Consider the following 21,683-nt stretch of genomic DNA (forward strand, 5'->3'; position numbering starts at 1 on the left):
TTTTAACTATTTGTAAGTGTACAGTCCAGTGGCATTAAGTACGTTTGAATTATTATGCAACCGTCCCCATTATCCATCTCCAGAACATTTTCATCATCCCAAACTGAAACTCTTGGATACTTTTTTAAGGCAGAGTCAACATGTTGCTGACAGATTGGACTAGGGTTGAGAGAAAGAGAAGAGTCAAGGACGACTCCAAGATTATTGACCTGAGCAACTGGAAAAATGGAATTGCTCTTGACAAAATGGAGAGGATGGGTGGAGCCAGTCTGGGAAGGAAGGAAGAGAAAGAGTTCAGATTTCTTCATGTGAATTGGAGGTGTCCACTAGACATCCAAGTGCAGAAAACGAGACTGCATTTGAGTACGCAAGTCTGGAATGCTGTGGAACTGGATATGCTTTTGGATGCATCAGCAGACAGATGGTTTTTAAGACACAGACAGGGATGAGATAATCAAAGAAGTGAATGACACAGAGAAAAGAAGAGATCAAAGGCTTTGAGGCAGGCCGAGAAGGTAGGAAGGAAGAGAAGAAAGCGGCAAAAGAGACCAAGAAAAGAGAAAATCAAGAGAAGAAGAGTGTTGAGTGCTGCTGAGAGGTCAAGTAAGGTTGAGGACAAAGAATTAACCATGGGATAGAGTGGTGCATAGGTCACCGGTGACCCCAACAACAGCAGTTTGGGAGAAGTGGGAGGCCCAAAAGCTTGACTGGAATGGGTTAAGAGAATATGAGAGAAGAACTGGAAGTTGGAAGCAGCAAGTAAAGACTACTCATTTCTAGATTTTACTGTCAATGGGGAGCAAACATGATCAAGGAAATAAGATCAAGAGTAGTTTCTTTTGTTTTTAATGAGGGAAGTCACAGCATATGCGTATGCTGATGGCAAGAATGCAGTGGAGAGGGGAATGGTGGTACCAGAGAGGGGAGAAGTATTTTTTAAAACTTTGAATGTGAATACCTCTATGTGAGGCCACAGTGTTTTTGCCACATTCTACAGTTGATCTTAGACAAGAGGCCGAGAGGCAATTTTTGCCACATTCTAAACCATACTCTGACCCACTTCACTCATTTGTGTAACCTACATTTGACTTTGCATCTCTTGGCCTGGCTAGATACAGATCTATACGGGGCTCTAAAACAATACTGGAATCAACTGACCAGAATGTAAATTAGACCCAGTCCCACCAAAATAGATCCCCTTAGGGCTAATGTACCCTCTTTTTCTGGAGCGTTTTGGCCATTTGGCTGACACTACCAGAAAATTGACAGAAGCAGTTGAAATCCCCAAACCTAATAATACACAATATAATGCAGATTTGGGGGGCTCAGTAATTTTTTTTTTTTATTTTCATGTCTAGAAACCTTGGAATGATCCTTAGAAAATGGCTGATTTCTGGGTGCAGGCAAAAGAAGTGAGAAAGTTATGAAGTCAGGGGTGAGTGATAAGCCAGTAGTGGGAGGAGAGATGAGTCTTTATCTGGGCTTGCACTGAAACTATGTCTCCACGGTGAAATGAGACATTTACCACTGGACCACCACTGTTTCTGTAGCCCAAATCAGAGAAAGGCAAGTAACTAACGCATGGATCTAGATTCGGAAGGTCAAATTCTGTGAAAGGAAATGGAGCTAACATACACTTATTACAGTGTTAAGTATCTTTATTCTTTTCTATCCTATTACCCTGGAAAGATGATCCACAGGGATTAAATATGTGGCTAGCTTCCAAGATGGCTCAGTGAGCCCAGTCTCTTGGTATTCCTTCTTCTCTACCTGGAGAACTTAATTTGGAAAGGTTGGATCAACATGCTTCCAAGCCCTGGCTTCTGGTTGGATTACACTAATGGGGAGTCCTGGAAGGAGGTTATGGTGAGGCTGCCTTGAGTTGGCTATGTCCCTCACCGACAGATCATTGCTCCTATCAAAGAGGTCTTGGATCTACTTCACTCTCTCTCACTTTCCTGGTCTTTTTTGGACCAAGGGATGGTGACACTTCCACTACTGTTAGACCCAGTTTCCTATAATCCTTTGTGGTTCCCTTACCCCCATCGACACCTTTGTCGATGTATATGAACACACCTTCCTCTGTGTATGAACCCTTTAAAAATTATTCTAATTTAAATATGTCATGTGTCATATTGGAACGCTGACTGATACAGTAATTGGCATCAGAAGTGGCCCCAGGAAAACGAGTCAAAATTGGATCTCAGATTTATTTGGTCATATATTTAGAGGAAACCTCATTGTTGGGGAAAATAACTCAATTGTCAATTACTGGAATTATCATTGGTTGCAGCCTGGAATGAAGGGCAAAACGCTAGCTGTGTGGATCTTCTGTAAAGTCTCAGGATGAAAATCATAGCACAATCCCCAGGAATTAGGAGTAATGCCTTGACACTGTGCTGACAATTATTTTTAATTTGAAAAGTAACTGCTGGCTTGCTACTGGTGAAGACTGAATGGTCAACCACGGATCATGAAACATTTATGGGATTCAAACCGCCTATCATAAACAGAATGTTATCTGATTCAATGAACCATTAAATTAGCCACGAACAGCAGTAATCCGTTACAACAGGGAAGCAGTATATTTGAAAGTGGGCCCCAGGAGATCCAGAGGGCTCAAGATAGTTCTTGAGCAGGTGACTTATCTTCACATAGTACCTGTTCTTTCTGCTTCTTCTTCAACTCACATGCGAGGCTGCAAGAGGAGCTCCTCAACAAGCCTGATGTGTAGACAGATCTGCATCCTGAGCACATGTGAATGGGAAATTCATTGTGCTAGGCCATATTCATAGGTCTCCTGGAAGACGGTGCTGAAATAAAATCTTCCCAGCACTTCAAAACATGCCTTAGTTTGTTTATACTTCATTAGGAAAAGATAGTCTGAGATACTGATCTATGACAACTAATGAGCAATGGCAAAAAAAAAACAAAAAAAACAAAAGCTGGTTTGCTAGTTGGGAACATGGAAAATACAAGGTTAGGGGATTTGTGACAAGATCCGGGATATGGCTGAAACCCTTGGAATGGGGACAGAATGGGAAGATAAAAATCAGAAGTCTACACGAGGATCCATTCTGTTAGCTTTTTCTCAGTTTCATTTGTTCTTCGGTGGTTCTCTGAATACTCTTAACCATGATTTTGCATAATTCAGAAGCAGTTGGCTTAATAGGATAGAGGACAGAGAGTCTGCTAAAGGCCCGGTTATTACTATAACATCTGGGAGGTAACATCTTGTACTGTTGGAGTGGTATTCTATAGGATGCAATAAATGTCTTTTTAAAATTTTTAATTATTTATTCATTCATTTATTCATTTTTTATGAGAGATACACAGAGAGAGGCAGAGAGAGAGGCAGAGACATAGGCAGAGGGAGAAGCAGGCTCCCACTGAACAGAGACTCAGACGTGGGACTCGATCCCAGGACTCTGGGATCACCCACTGAGCCATCCAGGTGCCCCCAGATGCAATAAATGTCTTAAACCAGCAGCACATGTGTAGCCAGCACGTGTGAGTTGGGGAACTAAGGAGTGGTCCCCTCACCATTTCATCTAATAACCCACTGGAATACTCTTGATCTTTTTATCTGTGACGTTGGGTTTGGTGGGTTTGGAGAAGGATCCGTTTCTTAGGGAATACTGGAAGTTGAGACTGCCCTCTGGCCATTTTGGGATTCCTGTGTCATTAAATTGATAGGACCAGAAAGGGGTCAGTGCAGCTGGGATGAGTATCCTGATTACTAGGAAGGAACTAGGTTGGTTCTTCATAGAGAGGACAAAGAGGACTTTGGAGCTCCAAGAATTTACCAGCTGTATTTCCAAATATTCAAAATAGTCCTGGCCAGTGGAAAATTATAAAAGCCCCATGAAAACAAGACCAAAAACAAGGATCCCACAGGAACGCACATTATTCTATCAGATAGAGCACCTTCTTCTTTACCTTTGTTGGCAAAGGCAAAGGGGAACATGGGCTGGATAGTGACAGAGGCATCTGTGATCACCAGCTTAGGACTCGGGACAGCTGTAGATGTGGGGATTGTAGCAGCTATGTTTTATGTACTCTTCTTTTCTCTTTATTTCCTTCCCTACCTTACTTTTTTTTTTAAAGATTATTTATTTATTTATTTATTTATGAGAGACACAGAGAGAGAGGCAGAGACACAGGCAGAGGGAGAAGCAGGCTCCTGGGACTTGACCCCAGGACCCCAGGTCACGACCTGAGCCCAAGCAGATGCTCAACCACTGAGCCCCCCAGGGGCCCCTTAACCTTACTTAAAGTATCCTAATCGTTAATGCACTAAGCTTCAGATGGCAGTACATCACCTGGTGCTGACATGACGGCTGATGAAACTCCGTTGCGTCCCCTGTTCTGGGGGCACAGGGTGGATGCTGGGGAGTAGACTGTACTGCGCGTCCTCTGTTTGCAGCTTTCTTCTATTTTCCTGGGACGTTCGAAATGATGTCGAATTTAGTCTTCTCATCAACCCTAGAGGAATAACAGGTCTTCTTGATTACCTTCCTCCCTATACCTGGCATCGTTCTGGGTGCTTTCCAAGAATTGATTCAGTTAATCCACCCAGTTGCCTTATGGGCTAAGTATCCAATTATTCCCATTTTACAGACGAGGAAACTTAAACACAGAACAGTTCAGTAACTTCCTCAAACCCACAAAGTTAGAGATTAACCTCTGCTTCCTCAGGCTTCTCTTAGAAGAGAAGAGGTTAGGTCTGATTGTCCTATTTTTGCAGGTAGGAAGACAAAGACTTAGAGAAGTAAAGGGGCTCGTCCCAGATATAGTAACCGGCACCATGAGGATCCAAAGCTAGGTCTGTCTAACCTCAGAACTTGTGTCTAACCTACTCTGCGTCCTTACTGCGTCATTGTCAGCCGTCTTTATGAGAAAGAGCTGACTGGGAAATCCAGGTCCTAAGGAACACAACATATTAACTCACAAAATATTTAAAAATATGTTTTAAAAGAAATGTGATGGACCTAACTCAAAATCCCTAACAGATTTCCCAGGAGAACATTGCTTTCGGAATCCTGTATTTTGGCACATTTATTAGCTGACATTAGCTCTGATCACGGTAGAGTCGAATACAGTGGTCACTTGTCATTCACAGACAGAGGAAATGCATAACCAGACCCGGCTAGAGGAGTCTGCGAAGGGAAACCACACCAGCCAGGGTGCCAGTAACTTCTTTTTGCTTTTGTGACAGTTTCTCTTCTGCCACTGGAGTAAAGGAGGGCAGAGTCAAGACCTAGCCTCTGCTTCATAATTCCCAACACTCCTTGGGAATTTCCCTTGGGAATTTACTCCTTTGGGGTAGCACCACCAGCCTCATCTAGCCGATGTCATGGACTTAAAGGCCTCTCACGATGATCTGCTTTTCAGATAACACCATCCAGTCCATTTTCTGTTGCTGTTGCTGTTGTTCCTTGCAGAAGCGGTAAGTCTACTTCCCAGGGCAACTTCCTGGAAATCAACTCCTCCAGTTTCTTCATTGCCTATTGAGTGTCCGTGTCTCTTTGGAGCTCCTGTTCCCTTTGCACAGAAAACCCCTCTACTGTGTCCTCCCTGCCGAGTGTCCACTGATCTAAAGGCATAAGTCAAATTTCGTAAGTCTTCCCTGACCCATCCTGGATCCCTTTGGCATGAGTTGCTCCTTCCATTGCCTTCCCCCAGCATGTGGCTTGGGTCTGTATTTAATATATTATTTTGTGTGTGCTCTTTGCCTATCTGTGTTCTGCTCAATAATTTTTACACTTTAAGGGTGAGAATCCTGTCTTATTCATTTGACTATCTCCCCCAGGTGATCAGGGTCTCTTGCACTTCGACGCCTAGCAAACGATTGTATAGAATAAATGCAATGTACTGTGATAATAGGGACAGCTAGCATTTAACGGGAGTGTCCTCTGTGTAAGACTGTGCTCAAAGATTTGGATTTTTGAGCTCAAGTAAGTCTCAAAGTCTCAAAAACACCTATGGTTTCTATAATCTCCATTTTATAGACGAGGGAATTGAGGCCTAGAGAGGTTCTAATTGCTTCCTCTAGGCCACACTTTGAAATGGTAGAACAGAGATTCAAACTTATGTTCTTAATCGCGACCCCATGTCTCCTTCTAATAATGGATACCATCAAATATCTCATTTGAGGTCAGGCATGTAAAATGATCAACGCTGTGCATGCTGCCGAGTGAGTTTTCCATGATCATGATCATCATTTTATGACTTCAATATGCACCAGGTTTGGTGTGGGCATGGGACATATGTTTTCCTAATTTTATCCCATAACAACTCCACATGCTCTTAGCACCTCTAGCTCCTCAATAAGGAAAACGCAGTTCCAGGAGATAAGTTGCCCATGGAAGGTCTCCTGACCTTACTCTCCTGAGTAAGAAAAAAGTTAGAAAGATACCAGGAGCTTTCATGACAAGATTCATGACAATGTGGTGAATGTGTGGATACCCTGAATTCAGAAAATCGTTGGTAACATGGTTGTTTTTCAATCTCAGACAAGTAAGAACACAAATAAGCCTGAGCAAAGATGAAGAATTTTCAGAAAAATACACTCCACGTCGCAGGCTATGGTTCAGGGAATTGCCAAGTAAGAAGCGAGTGAGTATCGTCTTGATGGGGGAAAAGGAACAGAGGAGACTTGTATGTTTAGGGTCTGCCCTCCTCGGGGTACTGTTTGCTGCGAAACCCAGAATCTAGTGTCCTGCTCAGCAGGTAACAAGTGCTTAATAAACACGTCGTGAATAAATGCCTTAGAGGAAAGCCCAAGAGAAAAAGACCAGTTACAACAGCCGACTGGGCGATGTTTCGGCAGAACTTGAAACTAGACAGTGAATGGGGGGAAAATGTACTCTGGCTACTGCCACTTTGAACCCAGGATTCATTTTCAGTTCAGTGTTGGAGGCAACATTGCTCTTAAGAAGCGCGATAAACCCAAACACAAGTTTGCAGCCTGTGAAAGGGAAGGGCTCTTTTTCTTTTCTCAAGAAAGAAAAACCCATAAAACAAAGTGAAACTCTTGGGGTGGAAATCAAATTTTAAGAATTGTGGCTTAAAAAACATCCAGGAGGCCCCTGGCTGGCTCCATCATGGAACCTGAGACTCTTGATCTCAGGGTCATGCGTTCAAGCCCCATATTGAGCATAGAGCTTTTCAAATTAAAAAAAAAAATGTATATATATATTTTTTTAAAGAATGCAATGCAATGTTGGCAAGACCATTTGTGATCTTGAAAACATACAAAATGATGAGTGTGTTGCTGGATTCAAAAGCTGTTTTGTAGTCATTTCCTATGTTGATCCTACTCTGGTTTTTGCTTTGGTGCAGCTGGGGAGCAGGGTGGGGTGAGGGGAGAATTGGGGCAGCAGGGAAATGTACTGTGTCCCTAGTCTGTTTTCGTGCAGATTACTAGAACATCAGTACCACAAACCACTCCTTGGTTTTTGCAGTCCAACAGAGGCCACACGCAGCCATCCAAACGCAAGCCTCTGCCTCCCCTCCCGCTCTCCGAGGTCACCGAAGAGAAGATCCAAGTAAAGGCGCTCTATGATTTTGTGCCCAGAGAGCCATGTGATTTAGCTTTGAAGAGAGCAGAGGAGTACCTGATACTGGAGAAGTATAACCCGCACTGGTGGAAGGCGAGAGACCGTTTGGGGTAAGCCTGGTGCCACAGTCCTCACCAAATTCCCCTTCTTTTATCCTCTGAGGACTCCTGAAGCATAAAATCTGCCTTTTGGCCCGACTTCTCTGGGTTTGTCATCCCTCCCCCTGCACAGAGGAGAAGCTGTCCCCACACCTCCCATGTGTGAGAGCATCCCAGCACCCTGATTTCAGCAGTCGCAGAGCTGCACCCACCTGGCTTCACATCTCAGTGCCCTTACTTGCTGTGGTGTGTCCTTCCGCAAGCCACTTGCCCTGAGTTTTCCTTCCTTCCTTCCTTTTTTTTTTTAAATTGAGGTATAACCGACATGTAACATTATGTTGGTTTCAGGCGTGCAGCATCATCATTTGCTATTTATATAGATTAGGGAACGATCACCGCAATATGTGTAGTCAACTTCCATCACTACCCATAGTCACAAAAAGTTTTTTCTTGTGATGACAACTTTTACAATTTACTCTCTTAGAAATGTTTGATTATGCAATATAGTGTCATTGACTCTAGTCACCCTGGGGTCCATGACATCCCCATGACTAATTTTATATCTGAAACTTTGTACCTTTGACCCCCTTCACCTATTTCACCCACCCTCCGCTCCCTGCCTCTGGCAACCACCAGTCTGCGCTCTGTATCTCTGAGCTTGGGATTTTTTTTTTTAATTAAAAAATTTTAAGATTCCGTATATGAGATCATACGGTATTTGCCTTTATCTTGTCTGATTTTATTCCCCTTAGCATAATGCCCTTGAGGTCTACCATGTTGTTGCAAATAGCAAGATTTTCTCCTGTTTTAGGACTAATATTCTGATTTTATATATATATACATATATACACATATATATGTATATATATATATATATATATATATATATATATATAAATCTTTTATCCATTCATCCATCAATAGACACTTAAGTTGTTTCCATATCTTGGCTACTATAAACAATGCTGCAAAGAGCATGGGGAGTGCACACATCTTTTTGATGTGTTTTCATTTTCTTTAGATAAATAGCAGAAGTGGAATTGCAGGATCATATGGTAGTTCTATTTTTTTAAAAGATTTTATTTATTTATTCATGAGAGACCCACAGAGAGAGGCAGAGACACAGGCAGAGGGAGAAGCAGGCTCCATGCAGGGAGCCCGATAAGGGACTCGATCCCAGGACTCCAGGATCATGCCCAAAGGCAGACACTAAACTGCTGAGCCACCCAGGGATCCCCGGTAGTTCTATTTTTTAATGAGTTTTTGCTTCTTTATTTGTAAATTGGAGATAAAAATTTCTACCATATAGTAGGGTTTTTTTTTTCTGATTGATACTTTGAGTTTTCAGTTTGTTTGTTTGTTTGTTTGTTTGTTTGTTTGTTTTTGTTAAGTTCTAAGATGGGAACAGAAAGAGTATCTCACTAACTTTCGTATTTCTGCAGTGACTAGTTTTGGAGGTAAACATTGCAGTCCTTGCCAAAGGTAAAAGAAGACCTTGGGATGCAAACAGACTTCATCATGTCAGGGGCAATAGATTGTCATTGTTGACAACAGATTGTAGCACCTGACTGGAGTCCGAGGTAGACAATCCTGAGGGGGATCTGGGCTGCCTGGGAGAGAACACTGGCATTTGATTTCTATTCTTTGTGATGATTTGGAGATTAGAAGTATCTAAGTATTAGAAGGATCTAGATTAAATATCTCTTTCTTTAATTATATTTTCCTGCTGATATGTCTCTTTTACCAGTTTTTAGTTTGGACTTAACATGATGGAGACTGTTGAGTGGGCAAAGAGGTATGAGTAGTTCAGGACTATGTAATTTGTCCTCCATCCACCTGCAGGTGGATGTTGGTATTGCTCAGACTTAAAAAAAAAACTGATTAATTTTCATTTCAAAATTAATAAGTGAGTATCGTTTTTTATAATATGCAACCATGATAAATAATGCCTCCAAACCCAAGCACCGTTACTCACTTACTGAGTGAGTACCCTTCTGGAAAATCTTCAGTGCGCTTTCATGCACATATTGATATATACGTTATTGTTTGCAGATTTAGCTTACCTGATTCTTACCATGATTTATGCACTGTCCCGAAACTTGCTTGGATTTCTCAAATAATGTCACAGAGATCTTTTTGTTATTTTATAATTTCAAATTTCATTGGTGAAGGTATAGAAAAAGAGAAACCCCTGCCCTACTGACAGGTGTGTAAATTGATATATTTTCCTTCAGTGGCAATTTGCTGCATCTCCTGGGGGAGGCACATATTTAGTGACCCAGCAATTTCCCTGCTTGGTATCTGTCTTAGAGAAATACTTCTCTCTGTGCCCAGGAAAGCGTGTTCATGTATTTCTGTACAGCATTGCTATAACAGGGACATGGCTAAACTCAAGTATCTATTCTATTTGCAGCAATTACAAAGAAAGAAGTTGATGTCTTTGTAATTGCTGCGCTTTTTCATCCAGTTACTATGACACCTCGGTGATCTCATAAGTGCCACCTTTCCTCTCTGAAAAATTTTGACGTCACAAAACATTAGATTACTTCCATTGTAAGTCGGAATCTTAGTATTTATCATACAGAGATTCTGGTTAAATATGGAAATGAAAAACCCTTTTGCGTCTTTTATTTTATTTTTATTTTTTTTTTAGCAATTAAATCAGTGAAACGAATTTGCTTCCGTCCTATGTCCTTGGGGTTTTAAAAGGATTGTTGTCACGATGATGCCACAAATGTGCCAAGCATTTTGATTTTTGCTTTGTCTTTTGTTGTAGGAATGAAGGCTTAATCCCCAGCAACTATGTCACTGAAAACAAACTAACCAATTTAGAAATATATGAGTAAGTCTCCTCCGAAATATGCTCTATGGTTAATCTATGAAAATCAGGTACATTTGAGAAGCTGGTGTGGGTCTACAAAAGGAAAAGAAAGTAACACATTTGGCTGCTTGAGTTCAAGAGATCTTTGATCCTTTGGATGGTTGATTCAGAAACTTCTTTTTCTTAAACTTCCTTTTGTTTTTGTTTTGTATGATCACTTTTCTTTCTTTTTTTTTTTTTTTGGTTTAACAGTGCCACATGGAAACCAAACACTCATTTGCTCTTGTTTGACTCTATGTCCTAAATGGAGAAATAATTATTTCAAAACTGACCTTAGTTTTTTAATGAGTAGCAAATAGAGACACACAACTGTATTTTGGCTCATGTTTTGAAATGTTTTAGAAATAGCTGAAGATGAGAAGTAGGCTAATGATTGTAGTTAGTTGGGGGAGCTTTTGGCGTGTTCACTTCAGCATCCCCTGCTTAGGTTCTGCTTAGAAACCTATTTTTGGTTACAATGATAGGTCTGGAAGATGGAGATCTTAGCAGTCCCTCCTCTAGCCCCTCATTCTGCTGATCAGAAACTGAGGTTGTGAGGATAATTTGCATGTAGAGAGTGCCAGAGCTGGGAGTGGGCCCAGTCTCTTATAAATTCAGATTTACTGTTTGAGCACTTGAGGACCTTCTCCCCCAATTAAGGTCCTTGCTTTGCAATTAGCACTGGCTTCCAGCGTGAGGAGGTAGGTGATGCGGGTTGAAACATTAAAACAGGTGCTTCTCAGAGAACCAGGCCGCAAATAGCAATTGAATGAGAACCAACCCTTCCCTCCCAGCCCCGAGGTGTCTGTCTGCCCTTGCCACTAATTTAAGCCCCACCTGGAGGCCAGACTCAGCCTATCCCTCCCCTAAAGCAAATCCAATTCTAAAAGTGCCGGTGAGGGGCACCTGCGTGGTTCAGGCCATTGAGCACCTGACTCTTGGTTTCGGCTCAGGTCATGATCTAACAGGTTGTGCAATGGAGCCCTGAGTGGGAGTCGGCTTGGGGTTCTCTCCCTCCCCTCTGCCCCCGACTCATATGCACACACATGCCCTCTCTCTCTCTCAAATAAATCTTTAAAAGCATTGGTGAATAATGTAGACTTTATTGAAGAGGGCAAAGGGATGACTACAAGACACATGACACCTCCACGTGACTTTGCCAGGCCTCTCTATTAGTCACTCTCTTCCTTGTCCCAAAGCTCTCTCCTCAGTACCCTTTTTTCCTCCTGCACTCAGCTTGTCATGCCCCCTCTCTTGACTTGAGTCATTTAGCTCAGCTGCCCCAAAATTCTAGTCTCCACTCAGTAGGATGAAGGCCCTTGTGGCCAAACACACCATCCTGAGAAAAGTTTCACGATTATCTACTGTGACTTCAGCAAACCCCTTGGAGGGCTCACCACTGCCCCCAACTGAAGCTGCACAACACAATAGGTCTCTCTGAAGGCCAGTCAGGAGAAGTTTGGTTTGAAAATCTCCCATTAAGGGGCACCCGGGTGGCTCAGTGGTTGAGAGTCTGCCTTTGGCTCAGGACGTGATCCCGGGGTCCTGGGATCGAGTCCCGCATCGGGCTCCCTGTAAGGGAGCCTGCTTCTCCCTCTGCCTGTGTCTCTGTCTCTCTGCTCACTAATCAACAATGTGACTTTCTTTCCTTTCATTATCAACTAATTTGCTTGCTGCTTCCTTAGTTTAGATGAGGCTTGTAGTCTGCCCTTAAGAGCTTGTTCATACTGTATATACTGGGTAGTTTGAATGAAACTACCCTGAATTTAGAACAATCATCTCATTTTCTTGATTGTTTGTAAAAGTCATCTTTTAAAATTATCTAATGGTGAGAAAATTTTTATTTCTGTTTCTTTTTAAAGGGGTTCATTAAAATATAACAATTATCAATATAAATCACTAAAATATATCAACCCCTTCTATGTTCCAAGCACCATTCTAATGACTGTGTAGAAATTACTGCCCTCCACTGAAATACTAGAATGTGGCTTAGAAATTGGGGAAATCTGGGTTCAAATCCTGATATCACCATTGACTAGTATTGGGCTCTGGGCAAAATTACCGAATATCTACAAACCTGTAAATGATATGAAAACTGGGAACTATGATACCCATCTCATATAGGACGTAGTAAATATTTGATGCATTCTAGAACTGTGAAGCTAACAGGAAGGGCACTTCCAGTTTTCCTGCTGTTACAGATGTACCACATTTCATAGTTACTTCAGCCCAAGTCACTTCATCTGTTCAGTCTGTATTTCTTGTCCACTTATGGTGTACCAGGTATTAGCTGTTCTAGGTACTCGGGATACAACATGGAATGCATAGAAGCACTCCCTGTTTTCATGGAACTTTCTGCTTCATGGGGAAATAGACTTTAAATATTAACCTCAAATTCACAAATAAATGTAAAATTTTAAATTGTGGTGTTATAAAGGAACAGGATGGGACACTAGGATAAATCAATGGGGAAGGCTCAGAGGTGAGGATGTTGGGATGGGGAGGACCTGAGGAAGTGACTTGAGGCCTAAAGGTAGTAGGAAGTAGTCAGGGGGTCGATGGGGAGGGAATGCTGTGTCATAGCATAGGCTTCTGACCACTCAGGGGTACCTTTATATTTGGAAATATTTATGGCTACTTTGGTTTTATTGTATTTTTTAAAAAGATTTTATTTATTTATTCATGAGAGACACACAGAGAGAGGCAGAGACACAGGCAGAGGGAGAAGCAGGCTCCATGCAGGGAGCCCGAGGAGACTTGATCCGAAGACCCCGGGATCACACCCTGAGCTGAAGGCAGATGCTCAAGTACTGAGCCAGGCGTCCCGGCTACTTTGGTTTTAAATTAATGTCCAAATTATCAACATTACAACATGAAAATCTGGTTTTCAGTAAGCCTTCAAATCTTGATAGTCTGTTTATAAATCTAAAAAAATAAGAACAGTCACTTTAATTCAAATTTGACAGTGTCCTTAAACAATCAATCCTATTTATAAGCTCAGTTAATTAAATTTCCTGAAACATTTCACTTGCATCAATAAACTCAATGAATTCAATTTTCTGTTTAAATATTTTACATGCCTGGCAGGGCAAATTTACAATTTCAATAGCCCTTTGTAAGTCCACATGTGATCCCGGAAATCTAATAAGTTAAACTTAGATGTGGTAAGCCAAATTCTCTTAACCATACAAATATTTTAAAAGTCAAATTTCCTTAAACTTTCAATTATAAGTTTAAAATTAATTATGCATTTAAAATCAGAGGCAAAAACCTAATATGTCAGATTCTCTTAAAATAATATTTTATTTTTTTAAAGATTTTTTTTGAGAGAAACAGTGAGAGAGAGTGCACAAGCAGGGGGGGTTGCAGAGGGGGAGGGAGAAGCAGACACCCCTCTAAGCAGGGAGCCTGATGCCTCCATCCCAGCACCCCGGGATCAGGACCCGAGCTTAAGGCAGATGCTCAACAGATAGAGCCACCCAGGCGTTCCAAAAAAATACTTTAAATATCAAACATATTGCTTATGCTGAATTTTACAGAAGTCTGAGCCTGATTTATTGTATTATGTCTATACTGACTCCATCTTCTCAGGATTAGAAAATGACTAAAGAGATACAGATTCACCGTTTTAGATCTAATAGGGTTTCTTGGTTGAAGACTCAAGGCCATGGTACTGTTACTTGTTGATCCTAAGACAGACTGGGAACCTGAGGCCCACGTGTATACAAGACATTTGTACTCTCCGTACATACTGGATGGTTTTATACACCAGTAGCAGCCCCGCCCCAGGCCCTCTGTCCACATCATTCAGTGTGGGCTTTACTATCAGTGTCGTCTAGGTCTAAGAGTTGCAGCCTTACCTACTGAAAAACCCCACAAAATTCTTCTTCCACTATCTGATTTAACCGGGTGAAATTCTGAAACACCATGCTCCCATCTCTCCTATATCATATCCCTCTATTCTTTTTTCTGCCTGTTGAAATTCTGCATTATTTTAAAGGATATTAAATTCATCATATACTTGTCTCTGGTTCTCCTCTTACTACTTTGAAGTCGTTCTAATGGCATCCACATATGGATGGATTTTTAACTTACATTTAGGCAAAACTAATATATTTGCTTGTATTATGTATCATGACAGTAAATAAGTACGAAACAACACAATTAACACCAGTGTGAGTGCAGGTGAGAAACATTTAGAGAAAAACAATTTAAGTGAACTTCTTTTTTATTTTTACTTATTTTTATTTTTTATTTTTTTTAACTTCTTTTTTTAAAAAAGATTTTATTTATTTATTTGAGAGAGAGCAAGCGAGCATGAGTAGGGGAAGGGTGTATAGAAAGAATCATGCTCTCTCTAGAGCATGAGTAGGGGGAAACGTATATAGAGAGAATCTCAAGCAGGTTCCCCGCTGAGCACGGAACCCCACATGGGGCTCAATCTCGCAGATCCACGAGATCATGACCTGACCTGAAACCAACAGTTGGATGCTCAACAGGCCGAGCCACCCAGGTGCCTCATATATGAACTTTCGGAGTATCAATATGCAGTCTAGGCTTTTCACAGCCTGTTGTATATTTTAGTGAGAGGTAATCATTTTTTTTTCCTTTTAGCACCTACATTTCACAACTTGGCGAGTGGGAGCATCTTTAAACTAGTCCCTTTGGGGGCAGCTGGGTGGCTCAGTGGTTGAGCATCTGCCTTTGGCTCAGGTCATGACCCTGGGGTCCCGGGATTGAGTCCCATATTGGGCTCCCCACAGGGAGCCTGCTTCTCCCTCTGTTTGTGTCTCTGTGTCTCTCATGAATAAATAAATAAAATCTTAAAAATAAATAAATAAACTAGTACCCCATGTCTTTAACTGTCTCATTTATTTTGAAAGAATTTCTTTTTTCTACAAGAGGTCTCAGACTCATTCTGAAAGTCCCTCCCTCAGTGTGAACATTCATTAAAAAATACTGATATTCACAGTCCAACATCACAATTAAGTCCTGTTCCCACCAGTGATGGGTAGTCCAATGATTTCATCTAGAATCACCTGTAATCATCCTCTATGCTTATCTTTTTAAAAGTTCATTTTTAACTTGAGGCCATTAGTGTTTTTAATACCTGACCATTCTAATTTAGTGGCAGCCTTTTACTACTGAAGGAGAAGTCCACAAGATATGATAGATTCCATCCTCAGAGGCAGATATAGGAGTTTCATGTCGCCGCTCTCTGGCCTACCCACTGTGACCTCAGCGTATGGTTATATATGCATTTTTCCTTTCACTGTTCACAAAAATAGCATTTCTGGTAATATTACATTAACTCCTTTTTAAAATCTTATTTTGAAATGAAAGCTTTTCCATTTGTCTTCTGTTCCCTTTGTTCTATCATTTCCTCTCTCTTTCCTGTACAATATTTGCTTACTGACTAGATCTTGTCCGACCATACTATAGGTTTCAATTATACTCATTTGCCATACGTGGTTCTGATATTCTGAAGTCATTTAATGGTACGCTTCCTGCAGAGGAAACAGCAAGAGAGGAGGCAGAAAGGGGCTCAGTGAATTTGAGGAAGGAAAACTACAATGTGGCCAGAGCTTAGCAACGAGGGATGAACAAGCAGAAGGATAAGAGGATGTTGGGAGCAAGGTGTATGCTAGTTATTAAACCACTAACTTTACTACAAGGTGACATTCTTGGGGGAGTTAGATGGGTCAGAGCGGGTTTTAATTTTGGAAAGGTAATACAGCACATATAAAAGCATGCAGGAAAAAAAAAAGAAAAAAAAAAAGCATGCAGGTAGGAAATTCCTGAGAGCAAAGAAAGAAATGGGTATTTTTTACCCATTTTTTAACCCAATTTTTACCAATTTTTGGTTTGTCTATCAAAGCTCGGTAAATGTTTATTGAAGATGATGAATTCTTTTTTTTGAAGATGATGACTTCTTAACCACATACCTTTTATGAAAATTTTTAGGGGATCAAACCACTCCAAATCATATGCTAAGTGTGTGTCAGAAAGTTGAATTCAGATATGATAGAATAAATCAGGTATTGGGCTTAATTAAACTGTATTATGCAGAATTAATGACACAGAATAATCCATTTGTTGTCTATCAGAATTAAAAAACACTAAACTTTCTGAAATCAGTTCTGGAGTAAAGTTCTTACAAATGAAGGAAATGAAAGCAAGGGTTTTTTTTCTTGGGGAAAAAATGGAATATAAATTTTTAAAGTGACTTTTTACGGCTTTCGCAGGTGGTACCACAGAAACATTACCAGAAATCAAGCAGAACGTGTTTTGAGACAAGAGGTAATTCAGTTTGTTCACTAATATCCTGCGTGTATTTTCGAAATTTCCCAGAGATATGCATTGTAAAGATACGACCAAACTGAAAAGGTTTATTACTTCCTGTTCTTTTCGGTCCTAAAATACGATCACAACTTTCTCTGTACCGCACATTTTCCGAGAAGTTGTAAACCAGATGTATTAGTATCAGATCGTGTTTTTCACTGACTTTCATTGTAACTTCGGAGGTGCGCTTTTCCTGAACCGGTTTCAGATCCAACCTACCGAAACTCCCCGTGCCCCCAAAGTGCACTTTGCAGTCAAGTCAGCGGGGGACCGGCCCGTGCACCTTGCATCACAGACCATACAGTCTGCAGTCTGTCTTCATGACCTGGGCTAAGGGACACAGATACAGACCCAAGCCCAGGGCTGCGCTTTCTTTGTTCTTTGGAAACCAAAGGAACAGTAGGGTAGCCAGCATATCAAACTCAGATCAAAACTGCTCTTTTAGGTCAGAACAAAACAAAACTGCATACAGTTTCCAACGGCCGGTAAATATGATCTGTGGGTAAACGTAGAGTCAAACCTAGAAACTAGGTAAGACGTATGTGTGTCATTTTGCACTGCCGTCGGATGTTGAGGAAATCTAGAAATATGAGTGAGAATCGCTTCTGTAGCTAAGAAGTCAATGCCGGTAATGGCTCAAGACACCGGGGGAGGTCAGTGCGCGGCAAGTAGGTTGGTCACACGGAGTCAGGGGGACCCAGAGCCGGTCTCACCTGCCTGGGAGGAAAGGTGGGCCCGCCTGGCACGGTGCCAGCAGGTGGCCTTCTGTAAAGTGACGCTAGTAGGCCTGGAACGGACAAAGAGGTAGTGCCAAGGAGGCAGAGCTAGGGAAGGAAAGTTCTCCACTAGGCGCCTGGTGAGCAAGCTAGGGCCAGGTGAGATGGCCAGGTGCTTATACTTTTCTCATGCAGAGGTGCGTGAGCCACCTACCAGGTTATGTGTTTTAACCCCTGACATGAGGTCGATCATAGGTGTGTCGATTTTTTTTCTTTATTTTTTTGGTGTGTCAGTTTTGAATGAAGCATTGTACTTCCATTTAATTGCCATGGATACACCTGGAGCCAACCCATTGCTTTAGCTGCCGTGTTTGATTACAGGAGTAAACCGGGTCTGGTTGATAAACATTCGGATTGTTGCTCACCGCTTCGCCTTATGAGCAACGCTGCCGAGAACGTTCTTGCATACGTCCTCCTGTACACAGGGGCCAGGATTTCTTCTGCTTAGGCCCAAAAACGACCTGGTCGGAAACTATGAGCAGATCTGACATTACTAGATATTTTGAAATAGTGGTTCAAAGTACTTGTGCTAATTTCTACTCATACAAGGAAAGGGAAGACTGGTCCCCTACTCTCCTGCCAACAGTTGGTAGCTTCATACTTTTCTTTGATTCTCTGAGACGCTGTAAATATATTTTATATATTTATAAAAATATATAAAAATGTGCATTTTCCTTGATTAACAATTCAGTCGAGTGACCTCGCATATGTGTGTTGGCCGTCGGGCTTCCTCTGCTGACACCCTTTGCTCATTCCTCTACAGCGTGCTTGCATTTGTAACTGCTTAATATGTATTTTTAAAGTATATCCTGAATCTTTTGTCAGTTACATGTTACCAGGATATTCTTCTGAGTTTTGGCCCTACATTTTTTTTTCTGCTCTTATTTTAAATTTTGAAATATGTTAATGTCAAATGTCTCAAATTTTGTGATCTCTCTTTTTTCCTCTTTTAGTATAATAAATTTTTCTCTCTCCTGAAGTAATGAAGGAAGTTTATATTTTCTTTTAAATGGTTAAAGATTTGCTTTTCATATTTAGGTCTTAATCTGTCTAAAGTGTGTATGTGTGTTACGTGTTGGGATTTTTAAAAAAATATGCATATTTTTCCTGTATATATCTTCACATATTTTTGTAATTTATGTATTTTCTATTTTTTTCTATTTTTTAAGAAATATCTGGATTGAACCCTACTTGTTCATGAGGCATTTAAAACATATATATTGATAGTTTGAGTTTTCTAATACTTTATTTAGCATTTGTCCTATTCTCACAAGGAGGCCTGGCTTCTAATTTCCTACACTCTTTGTTTAGTTTTAGTATAAAGGCTATATTAGCATCGTAAAATGAGTTGGGACATGAAGTTTTTTGTTTTTGACATGAAGTTTTGTCTCTTTTTCCAATCTTTAAAATAGTTTATATTGAATAGAAGTTATTTGCTCCTTGAAGTAATATATATCTCTCATAGAAATAGTATGGACATGCTGCTTTTTCAAATAGATATTTGACTACTGATTTAATTTTCTTCTCGAGATGTTTGATAAATAAAATTTTTTTTTTAATTTTTATTTATTTATGATAGTCACAGAGAGAGAGAGAGGGGGGCAGACACACAGGCAGAGGGAGAAGCAGGCTCCATGCACCGGGAGCCCGATGTGGGATTCGATCCCGGGTCTCCAGGATCGCGCCCTGGGCCAAAGGCAGGCGCCAAACCGCTGCGCCACCCAGGGATCCCCTAATTTTCTTCTCGAGATGTTTGATAATTTATGTGAAGAATTGCCTACTTTATAGTTATTTTCAAATTTATTGCATTAATTTTTATAGAAGTATCTTATAAATTTATTCAATTCATATTTCTTTTTTTTAAAGATTTTTTAATTTATTCATGATAGACACAGGGAGAGAGAGAGAGGCAGAGACACAGGCAGAGGGAGAAGCAGACTCCATGCAGGGAGCCCGACGTGGGACTTGATCCCAGGATTCCAGGATCACGCCCTGGCTGAAGGCAGGCGCTTAAACTGCTGAGCCACTCAGGCTGCCCTCAATTCATATTTCAACAGTATGTTCATAGAGTTTAAAAATCAAAAAATTTTGGAGCTTTCTTCCATCCTTGTCCCCAAGACACCAATTCCTTTCCCCAGAGACAAACTTCTATTATTAGTTTATTTTGTGCCCTTTCAGAGATGTTTAATACACACACAAATAGAAATATATTTTCTTATATCATTATTTTTACACAAATGGTAACATATTATATATATTCTTGTGTGCATTACTTTTTTCACTTAGCAATATGTATTGGAAAGGAAACTTTTCATGTCAGTACACAGAAAGTGTCCTTATTCAGTCTACATCTGCATAGTATTTCTTACTTTGGACATATCACAACTTATTTAAGAAATTTAATGGACAGGGGCTTGGGTGGCTCAGTCATTGAGTGTTGGATTCTTGGTTTCCAACTGGTTTTAATCATGGGCTCTTGGGATCGCCTGTGTGGGACTCTGCACTTGGCCCGGAGGCTGCTTGGGATTCTCTCACCCTCCTCTTCGTCCCCTCCCACCTCTTGTGCTCTCTCTCTTTCTCTCTCTAGAATAAATAAAATATTTTTTAAAAAAGAAATTTCATGGGAATTTATATGGTATATACTCTTTTGCTATTAAAACAGTGCTGCCATCAGTAACCTATCTACACAGCTTTTCCCATTTATGTGAGTATATATGTAGGATAAATTCCCTAAGGTAGATATTCTGGGTGGAAGGGAATGTACATTTCTAATTTTGGTAGGTGTTAAAATGCCATCTATAGGAGTTGTACAATTTACATCCCTCCTAAAAGTGTAAGAGAGCCCATTTCCTCACAACCTGTCCAGCAAGTATTTAATGAAACATGTGGCACTTTGCTCTCTGACATCTCGCCTCAGTGTGGGTTTCGTTTACATCTCTTATCTCAGGAGTGCTAAGCATCTCTGTGCATAGGAAATTTTATATATTTGTATCTCCTTTTCTGTAAGCTGTCTATTCATATCCTTTGCAAATTTTCTGTTTAAATGCTTTCCTCACGATTTGTAGGACTACGTAGTGACATTAAGGATGTTAGCTCTTTGTGATATGTGGCAATACTCTTCCCAGTTTTTCAATTGTCATATATATATTATTTTATTTTATTATTTATTATTTTTTTGCTGTGAATAGTGCTTGAGTTTTATATGTTTGAATTTATCATACAAATTTTTGTAAAGCTTTAGGGTTTGTGTCAGGTTAGAATTGTCTTACCCATCATGAGCTGATGAAAAAAAAATTCCTATTTTTTTTATTACTTCAGTGGTTTTAGTTTTTACATATACATATTTGATTCATTTGTAATTATTCATGATGCAGAGTGAGGTATGGATCTGATTTATTGTTTTTCTAGATGGTTACCAAGTGTCTATGTTTTCCATATTTGATTTGAGGTGCCACTTTCATCATAAATGCAGCTCCCATGTTGGACTACATCCAGCCTCACTACTTGGTTTCATTAATCAGCTCGTGCGTTTTGGTGATGACTTTATAATATTTCAAATACTGAGGCTTCTTTTGTACAGCTAGCCTCCCTCACTCTTCTTTTTCAGAAATACTCTGGAGATATATTTTATACATGCAGATATCACAATTACTTTGCCTAGTTTTAAAAAGCTTCTCACTGGTCCATTAGATTTACAGAATAACCTAGGGGAAATTGTTTGGACATTAAAAAATCAGTGGGGTTTTGGGACCAATTTGTTCTGGAACCCATATATTAATTATTTAACCCATATATTAATTATATGGAAAAAATTAAAATTAGGTCCCTACTTCAAGCAAAAATACATCTTGGATGGACTGAAAACCTAATGAGAAATGCAAATATCTTTGTATTCTTTAGGAGCACTTTATTTATTAAGATTTATTTATTTATTTGAGAGAGAGCATGTGGTAGGTGAGGAGCAGGAGGAGCAGAAGGAGAGGAAGAGAAGGACTCTAAGCAGACTCTGGGAGGAGCATAGAGCCCAGCACGGGGCTTGATCTCA

General features: G+C 40.4%; 1 protein-coding gene across 2 annotated transcripts in view; it reads left to right on the forward strand.

Annotated features, from left to right (window-relative positions):
• Positions 1 to 21,683, forward strand: part of TXK (TXK tyrosine kinase) — a 64,756-nt gene that overhangs the window by 12,093 nt on the left and 30,980 nt on the right. The window contains exons 2-6 of one of the 2 annotated variants that reach the window (XM_072749048.1): positions 5,395 to 5,449; positions 6,516 to 6,618; positions 7,467 to 7,672; positions 10,437 to 10,502; positions 16,766 to 16,820. In XM_072749048.1, coding sequence (XP_072605149.1) covers positions 5,395 to 5,449; positions 6,516 to 6,618; positions 7,467 to 7,672; positions 10,437 to 10,502; positions 16,766 to 16,820 — 485 coding nt within the window. Of the gene's footprint in view, positions 1 to 5,218; positions 5,450 to 6,515; positions 6,619 to 7,466; positions 7,673 to 10,436; positions 10,503 to 16,765; positions 16,821 to 21,683 lie in introns of both variants that reach the window. The other variant, XM_026016541.2, reaches the window with a different exon arrangement.

Source organism: Vulpes vulpes, chromosome 2 (genome assembly GCF_048418805.1).
Source record: "Vulpes vulpes isolate BD-2025 chromosome 2, VulVul3, whole genome shotgun sequence".
In the NCBI taxonomy this organism is placed as follows: domain Eukaryota; kingdom Metazoa; phylum Chordata; class Mammalia; order Carnivora; family Canidae; genus Vulpes; species Vulpes vulpes.